The sequence below is a fragment of the Callionymus lyra genome, chromosome 10 (genome assembly GCF_982586985.1).
Source record: "Callionymus lyra chromosome 10, fCalLyr1.hap1.1, whole genome shotgun sequence".
In the NCBI taxonomy this organism is placed as follows: domain Eukaryota; kingdom Metazoa; phylum Chordata; class Actinopteri; order Syngnathiformes; family Callionymidae; genus Callionymus; species Callionymus lyra.
In genome coordinates this window covers 10,938,372-10,950,736 of record NC_141827.1, presented here as the reverse complement: position 1 = coordinate 10,950,736, position 12,365 = coordinate 10,938,372, and the positions used below count along the sequence as shown (strand labels likewise).

Below are 12,365 nucleotides of genomic sequence, written 5' to 3'. Positions count from 1 at the left end.
AAAAAAAGACCCAGAATGACACGTAAAATATATCCTAAAATAAAATAAAAAGATGTTCGTGATTTGAATCTGAATTTTCACAACGTTATATTTATAAATGAAATACTCATAATAAAATCAAGTATTTATATACGTCATTTGTCATGTGGACCAGAAGATAAAATATATATATTATATATTTATTTACATACATACCTTCTCTCCTTTTATTTGAGTAAAATGATTCAAGTGAAACTCTTATCCGATGATTTAGGTGTAAATTAATGTGTCTTTTATTTAAAAAGCACAATTTTTATCACAAATTTTCGATTTTTTTCTTTTTTTTTGGAGTTTATTTTTTCTTTTCCTATTTATTGAAAGACATGGCATGATACGAAAGACAACAATTAACTAACAAAGTCCTAAATAGGTCACATAAATTGAAAAAAAAAATACATTCTTAATAAAAGAGAAAGCGTGTCGAACTTCCAGCATTTTTTTTATATTTTGAAAAGACTCAACTGAGAAGAACAAACACAGGAATAAAGAACAAATAATGCAAATTAAATTAAGAAAAAGAAAACTATTGAACAAATTATACCTGACAAAAATACATACAAAAAAACAACCATAAATGTTAAAATGATAAGGCGGTTTGAGAGAGATCAGACAAAATCACATGACAAGATTGACAGATACATGACAATTCATTCTCAAAAAATAACTTTCTCTGCTTTCTGTTATTGTATGTTAAAGTTTGTGTAATTAAAAAAGTAAAATTGTATCATTGAGCCTCTAAGAATGAAGGCTCAGATAATTTTGTGGATTTAACAAGAGGCTCATTTATAACATGATAATACTGACTGACTAGAGATTTCCGGAGCAAATGTTTGTGTCACCAAGGAAACCTGGAGAACCATGTCAATCACTCGGCCGCTGTTATCAGAAGCTGAGGACACTCTTTAGAATGAGGGCCATAAAAGTGGCTCTAAAAGCTGTGTTGGGTCATAATCTGGGACCAATGACTTCTGGGTGTTTGAATGAGTCGGACCAGTGCTAGCAAGCTAGCTTGGTTATTACCTCCATATTTCTGAATGAAACTTCACACCTTCAGTTAAAGTCAAAATTATTTACAAACATACTTTCTCTGCTTTTATTTGACTAAAGAAAATCCATTCAAATGACTTTTATCAAAAGTGAGAAACGCATAATAATAATAATATCCCACAACTATTGGATGTACCAACTTCATTGGAATTAACCAGTATGAGTGCAAAACTGCTGTATTCAGAGCTTCAGTAAATAGTAAGTAAGTAGTAAATAGTATTGGTAAAGTGCCTTTCTAGACCAGGGTCACAAAGCGCTTGAACATTCATAAACAATACACAGTTAAATCAGGGAAAAGCACAAATAAAAATGTCTTAGGATATTTCTTGAAGGAGTCAGTAGATCATCAAACGCAGAGGAAGATCGTTCCAAAGCTTAGGAGCAACAGTCTGGAAGGATTTCTCTCCTCTGGTCAGGAAGCGTGTTCAGGAACCATCAGTAGATTCTGATCCACAGACCTCAGAGCCCGAGCTGGGATGTAAGGCTGGATCAGATCACTGATGTAAGGAGGAGTCTGACCATGAATTGATCTGAAAGTAAGAACCAGCATTTTAAAGTTGATCCTGAAAGAAACTGGCAGCCAGTGAAGAGTTTTAAGGATTGGAGAAATGTGAGTTCTTCTAGCGGAGCGGGTCAGTATTCTTGCTGCAGAGTTTTGTATTAACTGCAGGCGAGACAGATCCTTCTTGTTAAGACACGAAAATAAACTGTTACAATAGCCTAAACGAGAAGACACAAATGCATGGATTACATTATCTTGATGAGACATCATTTTCAGTTTCTGGTCAGTTTCCTGCAGTGTTGAACTAGAGACATGTCTTTGTCAAATACAACACCCAGGTTCCTCAGGCTCAGTTTGACAGACTGACCTAAGTCACCCAAGTACTGACTCAACCCTTGGTCTGATTATTATTTTGTCATTCTATTAATAGTGGATGAAAATACCAATTGTTTTCCAACTTATTTTCTGTCATGCAAACGGTTGATGTAATACCGCTGTGAGACGCAAGGTGGCAGTGATGACGTGAGCGTGCGTGTTAAGGTTCAGTTGCATCAGGAGGATAATTCGGCTCAGGATTGGATGAAGTCATTCCAACGAGCCTCACTGAACATCGACTCCACGGTCCAGGCGTGGTTCCGCTGCCAGAGTGAGCGGGCAGACGTCCCCCCTGCCAAAGAGGGCGGGAGTCTGGTAGTTCCCCCTTTTGTCGTGACGACAGCCGGGTAATAACAGAGCAGACCTCCGACCGCGACGGACACTGACTTCCACCCCCGGAGATACGAGCCACAGGATGCCGACGGACCACTTGGAAATGAACGGCGACGCTGACGGGAACGGAGGGGCGGAGGTAAGAGAGACCGGGTCCGTTATCTGGGGCGTCTACGGTGAGACCGGGATCCTGTGGACCCAGTGGAGCGAACACGTTCGTTACTGCTCTAAATCCAGCTTCTTCCCTGTCCTAAAAATGATAACATTTAGTCAAAATATAACATAAATAGTACATCAATGTCATGTGAGAACGTTTCAGGAACGAGCCCAGGGAAGTATTTGACGTATTTCCTAAAGTAATAATTCACTAGAGAGCTGGTGTCCACTTACACCCGGACAATAGGTCAGTCAACCATAGCTGGTCAGGTGGATCTGACCTCAGACCCTCCTATTGTTGCACAAATACTTTCGACTAGGAATTTCTGAGGGTTTTTTTTTTTACTTATTTAAACGCAAGGGTTTAGATACTTCATTCCCCTTCTGTGTGAAGTGAGTTTGGCAGTACTTTTCAGGAATTCCCAGACTTCCTAAAATATGTTTTCCAAATATAAAGAACCGTTTCAGAAACATGAACCCTGACCTCGATCTCAAAAGTACTCACGTGAAACTATGTTTTTATATACTCACGTGAAAATATGTTATTATATACTCACGTGAAACTATGTTTTTATATATTTACGTAAAACTATATTTTTATATACTCAAATGAAACTATGTTGTTATATACTCACGTGAAACTATGTTTTTATATATTCATGTGAAACTATGTTTTTATATAGTCACGTGAAACTTTTTTTTTATGTACTCATGTAAAAATATGTTTTTATATAATCACGTGAAATTCTGTTTTTAGAGTAAAAGCAGGCAGTGCTGCTGGTGCTTTATTTTGGTACATATGTTGTTAATAGAATGTAGTTAACCAAACTAAACTAAGCAGTGTTTTACACCAGGAAAAACGGTTAATATGGAGATAATCCAGGGAAATATTATTCAGTGATTAGAGAAATAAATAAATAATAAATACCTATATATGTATAGGTAATTTGATTCAGACCTATTTTGTCAATTCGATGACGGACGTTAATATTTTCTGAATTCTATGTCATGTGTAGACGAATTCAGGAATTAATTTCTTACAATCAAAAAGAAAATCTGTTTATACCTTCAGCATTATTTTATATATTTTTAAATTTAGAAAAAGTCTCATCTCTGTCTTTTCTTCTTCTGTTTTAAGCAGCATCAAGCTGTTGTTTTCAGCAATGTTTGATAAATGATCTGTTGGTGTGTGTTGAAAAATAGAATACTATGGAAAATCCCACTTTAGCAAGAGACCAGGTGGTTTTTAAAAGGATGACTAACTGCTTAAAGTCCCACTTCCCGTTGGAGGCTCAAAAGAATACTTCAATTTTGGTATTATTTCTTAGAATTACGACTATGAAAAAATGTTTTAATGTAACTCTTGATTGAATTTAAATATTTTTTTTAACCAGCGGAGAAATAACAACAACAGACGTAATAATTAATTTAAGGGTCAACATATAATTTTGAACTACGTACTATTCAAAATGTGGCAATCTTTTGTTTTGGCTACTGTTCACAATTTATTGTAGCGTTGAAGAAAATTTGCTAAAAGCGTCATACCTTGAAAAAAAAATGTAGGCACTGTTTACAAATATGCAACTAGAGTTGTAAACGTTTACAATTGTTTCTACACATGTAGTCGAGGCTTGTAACCGTCGTGTAGTTACACGCAGTCTCGCTATATTATCATTGGGCCTCTGTCTTCAATTAAACTCTTCTAAACACATTACAGCAAAGCCCTACAGTTGTAATCAGACAAAAGTTATTTATTCTTGGAGACCCACTTCCAATATGTACTAACTCATAGCCAACATAACAGATCAATTACATGACTTCAGTTATCAGTATTTTTCGGACTTATAGACACACTTAAAATCGTCAAATCTTTTAAAAAATCCACCTTTGCGCCTAATAAGCCTTATGTATTCATTTTTAATTATTGGGCCTTAAACCTATGTTATTTGGTAGACTGCGCTAAAAAAGTATTTTGAAATGTTACACTTTGAGGAGTAATACTATGGACCGGCACTATATTTATTTATTTAAAAACTGTTTAAACCCTAAACCCATTAAACACTAAAGTATGAATACATTTAATGTACTTGTAGTGTCTTTTAACAATCTTTCATAAAAGCTTGTGAGTCATCGCTGTAATAGTCTCAAAACTTTATTGACATTATCAACCGTCTGTTGAAATCCCCACATGGTACGAATCCACCCTCTTTTAGAAATTCTGTGCACACAAATCTCGAGTTGGTTAAATGTCAATGTGGAGCTCAAGCTTCTTTCCACAGACAGCAGCAGACATAAGGCTGAGGTTTTAGTGGTTTCATGAGGAGGTAAAAGGGAGAAGATGGTGTTGAAGGAGGGGAACAAAGAGACAAAGTGATGGAACTTGGTGGACACGTGTGAAGGACAGCTCTGGTCGACCACATCAAAAGTTGGTCAGTGGTCGACAGAAAGTGACACGCAGGCTTGAACCTCAGTCAGTGTCGCTGCCAACAAGGGGCACAAGAGAGACATTGTTGGACAGTGGACCCCACCCAGATCACTGCCTAGTATTCCCCGCAGTTTCCTGTCGCAGAATATTCTCATCCGTAACTAGTATTTTACTATTTCCAGACGACTCTAAACACATGTGACTTGTTGCTATGAGCATGTGAGTAGGATCGGTTTAAGCCTTCAGCTGGATTAGAAGTTAAATTCTCATTCCAAAAACGTTCTTTTGTTTATTTTACAATTCCTGTGTATGAGAATGTAGCTGCTTAGAATATATTTAACCTCATGGTCACTGAGGTCAACAAACACTTTCACTTCTCGAAAAAGCTACTTTTTGATCCTTTTTTTGGGGGAAACAGCAGGGAAAATCCAAAATACTTTTACCATCTTGCAGTTTCCACTTTTATTACGTATTTCATGACCTTAAAGTAATACATATAACATGTATATTACAGAAGTATGAACTACGTTAAATTAAACAATCTAGTTTGGCGTATTTCTTTTGTTGACTTTCTTAAATAATATTACTGCGTTGAAAGTCTTGGGATAAAAAAAAACCACATGAAGATATATTAATAAAAAAAAGGATTAAATATATAATTACTAATTTTAAAAAACATCCGTTCTAAATCTTTCTTTACAGTCGGTTTCCCTCCTGGCTGGATAAAAATATAAAATATAGTTGAGCGGATAGTTGTTTATATTCATGGATTAATATCATGTTTTTATCAATATTGATAGTTGACAAAATACCTGTCAGTCAATCTTGTGTCTGTCAAAAACATGATGCAAGTTTCATGTGTTCTGATCGCTTAACCACCAAACATTTTTAGATGTTTGAAAGACTTTCGCTGGTACTGTGGCCTCTGTTATCAGATACTTTCAAATGCAGTATATTTTCCACAGATGTCATAAACTGAAGGTGTGAGTCACTGAGAGTAAATCTGTTGAACTTCCCTACAGATTAAACAGTTCTTCTATGGAAAGAAATGAGAGTTGAAGTGATGCAAGTTGTTATTACTTGAGAAATACTTGCTCAAGTGCTGCGTGGGAAGAAGACAGACAGACTTTAAACAAGCTTTACTGAACCCTGTGTTTCTGCTTCATGTTCCAGGTTCCACTGCGGGACCCCGGCAGAAGGCCACGTGAGCATCTGAACATGAACCACTACGCCAACAAGAAGAGCGCGGCGGAGAGCATGCTGGACGTGGCGCTGCTGATGGCCAACGCGTCGCAGCTGAAGGCCGTGATGGAGCAGGGGTCGGACTTCACCTTCTACGTGCCGCTGATCACCCTCATCAGCATCTCGCTCATCCTGCAGATCTTCGTCGGGGTGATGCTCATCTTCATCGGTAACTTCTTCTGCAGGGGTTTCTGTCAGTGAGTGTGTGGGAGAAAGAGCTGTGTTTTTATGGAGCGTTTTTAACTGTTTATAAGATGTATGGCAGTATATCAGCGCTATCAGTATATTTAATAATTCAATTTAACATTAAAAAAAATTCATAGCCTTTAAATTCAATACAATTGGGGCAATTATGGCGAAACTATGATGACATTTTATATCGAATTGAAACAATTACAAATTAATAAATATCGAATGTAGAAAATCCTTTCTTTGATTATTGAATTAAATGATTGATTAAAACAGATAAATATCTTTTGAGTATATAAATGATTGAATGCCATTAATTAAAGTATAGTTACAAAGTTAAAATTAGAATTTTATTCATGTTCAACTTCATTAGAACTTATGAAAGGTCATCCCTTGCGCAAAAGCTTTTCAGAAATGGCTGTTGCATTTATTTCCACCACAGATGAAGTACTTTCTTGCCATTTTTTTTTTTAAACAAATCCCCATGTTTGGACTGAGACCTGTCATTGTTGCAATAACACGGTTCTAACAGTTGGGGGAGCCAGGAACAAACATGTTCAATCTTTCTTGCTTCAGTTCATTATAATAACGTTACTTTTTCTGATTGACCTCCTGTGAGCTTCCATATAACTTTCATTCGTGATTCGATGCTTTAGTATTTTTCTATGAGCCCACTAGATGTCACTCTTTGACGTATGACTGCGGGCATACAATAAACTATTTTAATAAAAACTCATCATTCTTGAGCTAAGAGCGCCACCTATAGAGCATGGAAAGGAAGGACGCTACTTCATGAAGCTTTACTAGTCACTGAAGTGAAACAATCAGATAAAATATGTTATAATGCAGGAATGTATGGCTGTTTACGTAGAGATTAAAGTTGTGTTGACTGACACCACCTCACTCGAGCAGCTGCAGGAGAAGATGATTTGATTTAGTCGAGCCTTTTTATTAGCAATTTAATCTCGGACCTTTTCTAAATGTGTCCGCAGTCACCAGCCAGCAGAGGTGATAGATTTCAGTGGTCCTTCTTCCTTAGATGGTTACAGACCGCTACTGAACCCTGAGCCTAAAAAAAAGTTTTAATAAACATTGGATTTTATTTAAAATTAACCTTGTGTATACATGTGAATGTACAAAAACTAGACTGAACTCGGTGAAAGTATTTTTTGGCTCCCTGAGATTCATTTAAATCCCTTTGACAGAAAACATCAACAACCATCTTGAACCTTAATGACAGATGTCGGACTTTGAACTTCTACAGATAACTCTGTGAATCTGTGATAAACTGTGTAATCATTAGTCAGTCTTTATTCTAGACCACCCCAGGGTCGAGACTTGTAAACTGAGCAAAGCACTTTCGCTTTTAGTGTGTTGCTGTACAAAGGTGAACTTGAAGGGGAAAAAGTGAGTGTAATCTGATCAGGAAGGGTGTCCAGAGTCTTCTCCTCTCCTGCCAGAAAGTTGTGGTCAGTGCTGAGTCATGAGGGGCCAAAGCAGGAAGTGGCTCCCATCTCTCAGCTGTTTCTCATTTTCCAATCCTCTCCACCTCTGGGAAGATAGTTTGGCAGTATTCCTCTGACAGTTTGTCGTCATAAGAATGTTTTATTCACTCATTTTTCAGCTACAACCTCTTTTTAAATGACGATCTCTAGCGCCCCCGCGTGGTGACTAGTAAAGTAGTGAATTTTTTTTCTATCGCCTGCAGTTAAGTGGAACCTGAACGACCAGAAGATGCACCACAGACTGAACATCCTGGAGAACATGGCGACCGCTTTCGTCTTCATCATCGTCGTCGTCAACGTCTTCATCACCGCCTTCGGCGTCCAGAGACCCGGGACCAGCTCCTGAGCGGCCGTTTTGTTTAATCTGACAACAAAAAAAAAGCCTAATTTATTCTACAGCTATAAAGGATTCTGGTTCGATCCTCCATGAGGAGACACTGTTAGCATCGGCCGACAACATGTAGGACATTATGGGAACGTTTTGTTTATTTCTTGTGTTTTTATTTCAGGAAACTGAGGAAATCAATGCCTTCAAACGTATCAGGGGTGAAAAATGTGTTGCTGTTCACCTTGAAGAAATCAAATGAACTTTATCACTGTTCCTATAGCTTTACACTCGGACCTATATAAGGTTGTTTCAATGCTAACCTCAACCAAATGACATGTTTATGTTCTATGCAGTATTTAGTCTGTTTAAGATTTGCATTTTTTGAAGATGTTTTACGTATGTGTACTTGAAATCCACTGTATCGTGCTTTAGAAGATGTTTTTATGGACCAAACGTGTGTTTTATGTTATGTAAAGAAACAAGCACTGTGACTACTGTTTTTAAATACAATTTATAGAAAAAACAAGCTGTGATGACTGTTATTATGAGACATATAGTTAAAGGGCAACTCATGTGTTTATTTGAGTGTCTGAAATAGTAATGTCGGTATGTTTTTGTCTGTCTTTTAATTTAAATGAGATTAAGCCCCGCCCACTGAAAATTATTTTCGTTTTTCTGGAGATACATTTTTGTTTACCATAGCAGCTCCCACCCTGTGATAAGTCGAACACAGAGGTTTGTCACCACGTGTCATCTTCACCTCCAAGGGACTCGTTGTATAAACATACAGCCGCGGCTGGAGGAGTGAAGCCATTTTTACGTCATAATGGACTCCGCTCTCGTAACCTCTCGTTTGCCAAGATTTTAGACGGTGGAGATCTTTATAAAGTAACAAGTTTAAAACATGGTCATGATGAGGGACTTACTGCATCTTGGAGAGAAAGACTTTAACATTTGAAACATGTGAGTCAGGAGAGTTGGAGTCTCACGTTAGTTGACCTTTAAAGTCTTTATATTTTCCCTGGATGGAAAGCAAAAGAAGAAGAAACATCAAATAGAAGGAAGCTGAGTGTGTAAAAAAAATACTGTGCTTTCTTTTTGATCCATAAATATTCATGTAATACATGTATTATCAAGCATTAAGTTGTATGTCACAAACAATCTGCCTAAATAAACAACAATAAATAGTAATATTACAGGGAGAAACAGACTTTTGAGAAAAAGTTGTTTTTGCTTCCATTGAAGAATATTTTTGTATTCTAGTACTGCACAAGTACACAAATATAAATTACTTACACAACATTCACTCAAGTGGGTAAAAAAAAAACTTGGTTAGAGATGCCACGAAGTAGGTGGCAATGCCTTAACCATATATGTGTTGCAGGCCTCAGAGGCCATTTCCATCCTTGTCAAGGGGAGTGCTAACCTTCTCTCCTTTCATACAACACACCCATCATTGAGGGCTACGTCACTATATGAAGCGCAACATACACCAAGCGCTTTTACTTACGGTGTCACCAATATTTCCTTATTTCATGTTATCGTCTTAAAGGTTTCAAATAATTATTACAATTAAGATAATAAGACAAACGTACCCTTGTTTTGTCGTTTAATGTGTTTTAGCGACAAACTCGTTCAGAAAAGCCTTACCCACAAGGCACCGCGGCGAAAAGTCAAGCCACACAAGTTAAGTCCTGCTGCTAGAAATGTTAAAGTATAATAATGATAATATTTGTATAATAACAATAACGCTAAATAATGTTGGTTATTGTCGATTTAATGATAATCGAACATTATTTCTGTCGCAGCTTAATGATAGACGCCAACACTTCCGTACACTGGGACGGAGCCCGCCTAGGAAAGTCATGTGACCAAAAAAGTGGTATGTCATTGGTTTAGGAGACCACGTGATCCGAATTATTTTCAATCAAAATTTTCTTTTTTATATATACTGTATATTTACACCTATTCATTTAAACTTGTATTACTTTAAATCATTACGGCGATTGAATCATAAAAAAATGAATCAAACAAAAATGGTGTTACCTTTTTAACCACAAGAGGTCAGTCAAGTACAATTCATTCAAGTTGTTATCGATAAGAATACTATCAATATTTTATTAAAGTGACTTATTCACTTTCATCTGCCACTAAATTGAAGACTGACAACCACATCTCATTTCATATTTTTTATCTCAGAAAATAAGTTATTTGTTTACAGCCCATGAAAAGACACTTGGTGAACCTTCCGTAGAAAACATGTGCGTAAGGCAGGTCGGTTTGAGGCACGTCACACCACGACTAGTCCAGAAGGCTCTCTGCCGTGTACCAGACCAGAACTTCTGCAGCTTTTCTCTTGAAACCCAGAGCAGCCATCCCCAGTACTCTGCTGCCACTGGCCAAATCAGACTCTGCAGGACAGAAACAAGCAAATTATTGACCAACACTTTAAAAACACAAATAGTGAAGGATAAAGAAAATAACTGACCGCCGTTGTAATAGAATAAAGCCATCAGGACTGCAGCGCTGAAACACCCCAGAAAGAAGCGAGGACCTGCAGACAATAACACAAGAACTATAAATATATTTTTTTTAAAAGATCAACGTTAAACTTTAATGGAAATGTATCACTTTAACTAAACTCAATGGAAAGTTGAAAACAAAATACTCAATAAAAAAAGGAAAATCTAATAGAAGTTATTTATTTAAATCGTAGAAAGGAAAAATAAAGTCTAACACCAAGTAAGTGTTATTGCCTTTTATTAATAAAAGATGCAATGTCTGTGATAAAATTAATTTAACCTGAACAGTTAAATCCTAAAGTAACACAGCCTTAATACACAATTCACTATAACTTTTTTAATTAAATCACATTTCTGTATTGTTTGTATATATACGGTATATATAATAGGGTTAAATTATTTCAGTAAGAAAAAGTTTTGATTTAAAATGTAAAGTAAAAATGTTAAAAAGATACTTGCTTATTGGAACAAACAAAGTTTGCTTTATTGAATATTGTTTTGATTGTTTAAGCGCTTTGTGACCCTGGTCTGGAAAAGCGCTACACAAATAAAATTACTTACTTACTTACTTACCTCTGTCATTTAAAGTGTGTCTCTGTTTGAGGGGGGCCCGATATGCAAGTGGATCTGAGGAATCTGACGACACAAGGAAAGAGTAAACTTGGCTCAAGACACTTCTGTGCGACTTCAGGTGTGTTTTCGTGGACGAACCTCTGAGGAGCAGACGTGTGGGTAAGCTGAAGTAAACCTCCTCCACGTGCAGGTGAAGAGCCCGGTAGAACTCCCTGCACGCCTCTTCTCCTTTCCCCTGCAGGTGGGTCAGTAGCTCGGCCACTCGGACACAAGTCGGGACGTCCAGGTTCCTGAACTAAAAAACGAGAAAAGTTTAAGTGCAAAGAAAATGTTATTTGTTATAATCATGTCCACTCTAGAGGTGTTTTTTTGTGACTCATTCAACCCAAGATATGAGGCAGAATAAAAGTCTGACAGAGGGAGTTATTGGGGGGTCTGACCTTGGTGGCCTCCTTGTCTGTCAGGATCTGTGGGTAGATCCTGTTCAGCTGCAGGATGAGTTTGTCCACCAGTTCTGTGTCCAGCCTCCGATCCGTTCTCAGAAAGTCACTGTCCAGCATCAGCTGCTCGTGGAAGCTTTCTGTCATATTTTCCACACGCACGTTTGAAAAAATAACAACATGTAATGACAAATAAAGTACTTTAAACTAACTTATCAACGATTCATTCTTCACTAAAACCACAAACTACTCGTGTTGCTTTCTTTATCGAGAAAGTTAGATATTTCATCAACGATCAAACGACTTTAACTTTACACGCTTTTATTTCAACAGTACTAAACACATAAAGTGGTTTATATCAGCGAATGATATTTTAATAGGTTTTTAAAGTCGGTTTAGAGGAAAAAACACGAACCTCCCATTGTGGAGTCTCTTCTGCCCTTCGGAAGCCCCGCCTACTGACGCACGGCGTGGCTGTACGTAGTGACGTCAGCATCGACGGACGCGTCATTGTTTCCGGAAGCAATGGAAGTAAACTACAGATTTAAAATAAAAATAAAAAAGACAATTACTGGTTGGTTTTACTACACAAACGCTACAACGGAGGTTGATTGTGTAAATAATTAGGACATTGTGTGTATTTTGTTATATTGTTAAAATAAATGTGTTTGTTTAATGGCAGGCAACAC

At 37.1% G+C, this 12,365-nt stretch overlaps 2 protein-coding genes and 1 non-coding gene across 3 annotated transcripts; 1 reads left to right on the top strand and 2 right to left on the bottom strand.

Annotated features, from left to right (window-relative positions):
- The first annotated feature begins 2,233 nt into the window (after nt 1-2,233).
- Nucleotides 2,234-8,667, top strand: LOC148070280 (ninjurin-1-like). Its single transcript, XM_087800179.1, has 3 exons — nt 2,234-2,435; nt 6,051-6,288; nt 8,017-8,667. The coding sequence occupies exons 1-3, from the start codon at nt 2,379-2,381 to the stop codon at nt 8,157-8,159; spliced, it is 438 nt and encodes a 145-aa protein (XP_087656305.1). The 5' UTR covers nt 2,234-2,378; the 3' UTR covers nt 8,160-8,667.
- Nucleotides 8,668-9,461: 794 nt separating this feature from the next.
- LOC148070279 (U6atac minor spliceosomal RNA) lies at nt 9,462-9,589 on the bottom strand. The gene has a single exon (XR_015712958.1). It is a non-coding gene; the product is annotated as a U6atac minor spliceosomal RNA (small nuclear RNA).
- A 726-nt stretch (nt 9,590-10,315) lies between these two features.
- On the bottom strand, nt 10,316-12,123 carry card19 (caspase recruitment domain family, member 19). Its single transcript, XM_087800178.1, has 6 exons — nt 12,092-12,123; nt 11,677-11,816; nt 11,375-11,531; nt 11,237-11,299; nt 10,630-10,695; nt 10,316-10,552 (listed from the first exon to the last, which is right to left on the bottom strand). Exons 1-6 carry the CDS (start codon nt 12,096-12,098, stop codon nt 10,443-10,445), a joined length of 543 nt encoding a protein of 180 aa, XP_087656304.1. The 5' UTR covers nt 12,099-12,123; the 3' UTR covers nt 10,316-10,442.
- Between the last annotated feature and the right edge of the window lie 242 nt (nt 12,124-12,365).

What these genes read in the sequence shown, in the direction of transcription:
- card19 (XM_087800178.1), bottom strand. An exon ending in ACACACTTTAAATGACAGAG is followed by an intron (nt 10,696 to 11,236) that starts GTAAGTAAGTAA and finishes TATTGTCTGCAG; the next exon opens with GTCCTCGCTTCTTTCTGGGG. An exon ending in TTTATTCTATTACAACGGCG is followed by an intron (nt 10,553 to 10,629) that starts GTCAGTTATTTT and finishes TCTGTCCTGCAG; the next exon opens with AGTCTGATTTGGCCAGTGGC.
- LOC148070280 (XM_087800179.1), top strand. Translation starts at nt 2,379, where the DNA reads ATGCCGACGGACCACTTGGAAATGAACGGCGACGCTGACGGGAACGGA. An exon ending in ACGGGAACGGAGGGGCGGAG is followed by an intron (nt 2,436 to 6,050) that starts GTAAGAGAGACC and finishes TTCATGTTCCAG; the next exon opens with GTTCCACTGCGGGACCCCGG. An exon ending in GGTGATGCTCATCTTCATCG is followed by an intron (nt 6,289 to 8,016) that starts GTAACTTCTTCT and finishes TATCGCCTGCAG; the next exon opens with TTAAGTGGAACCTGAACGAC.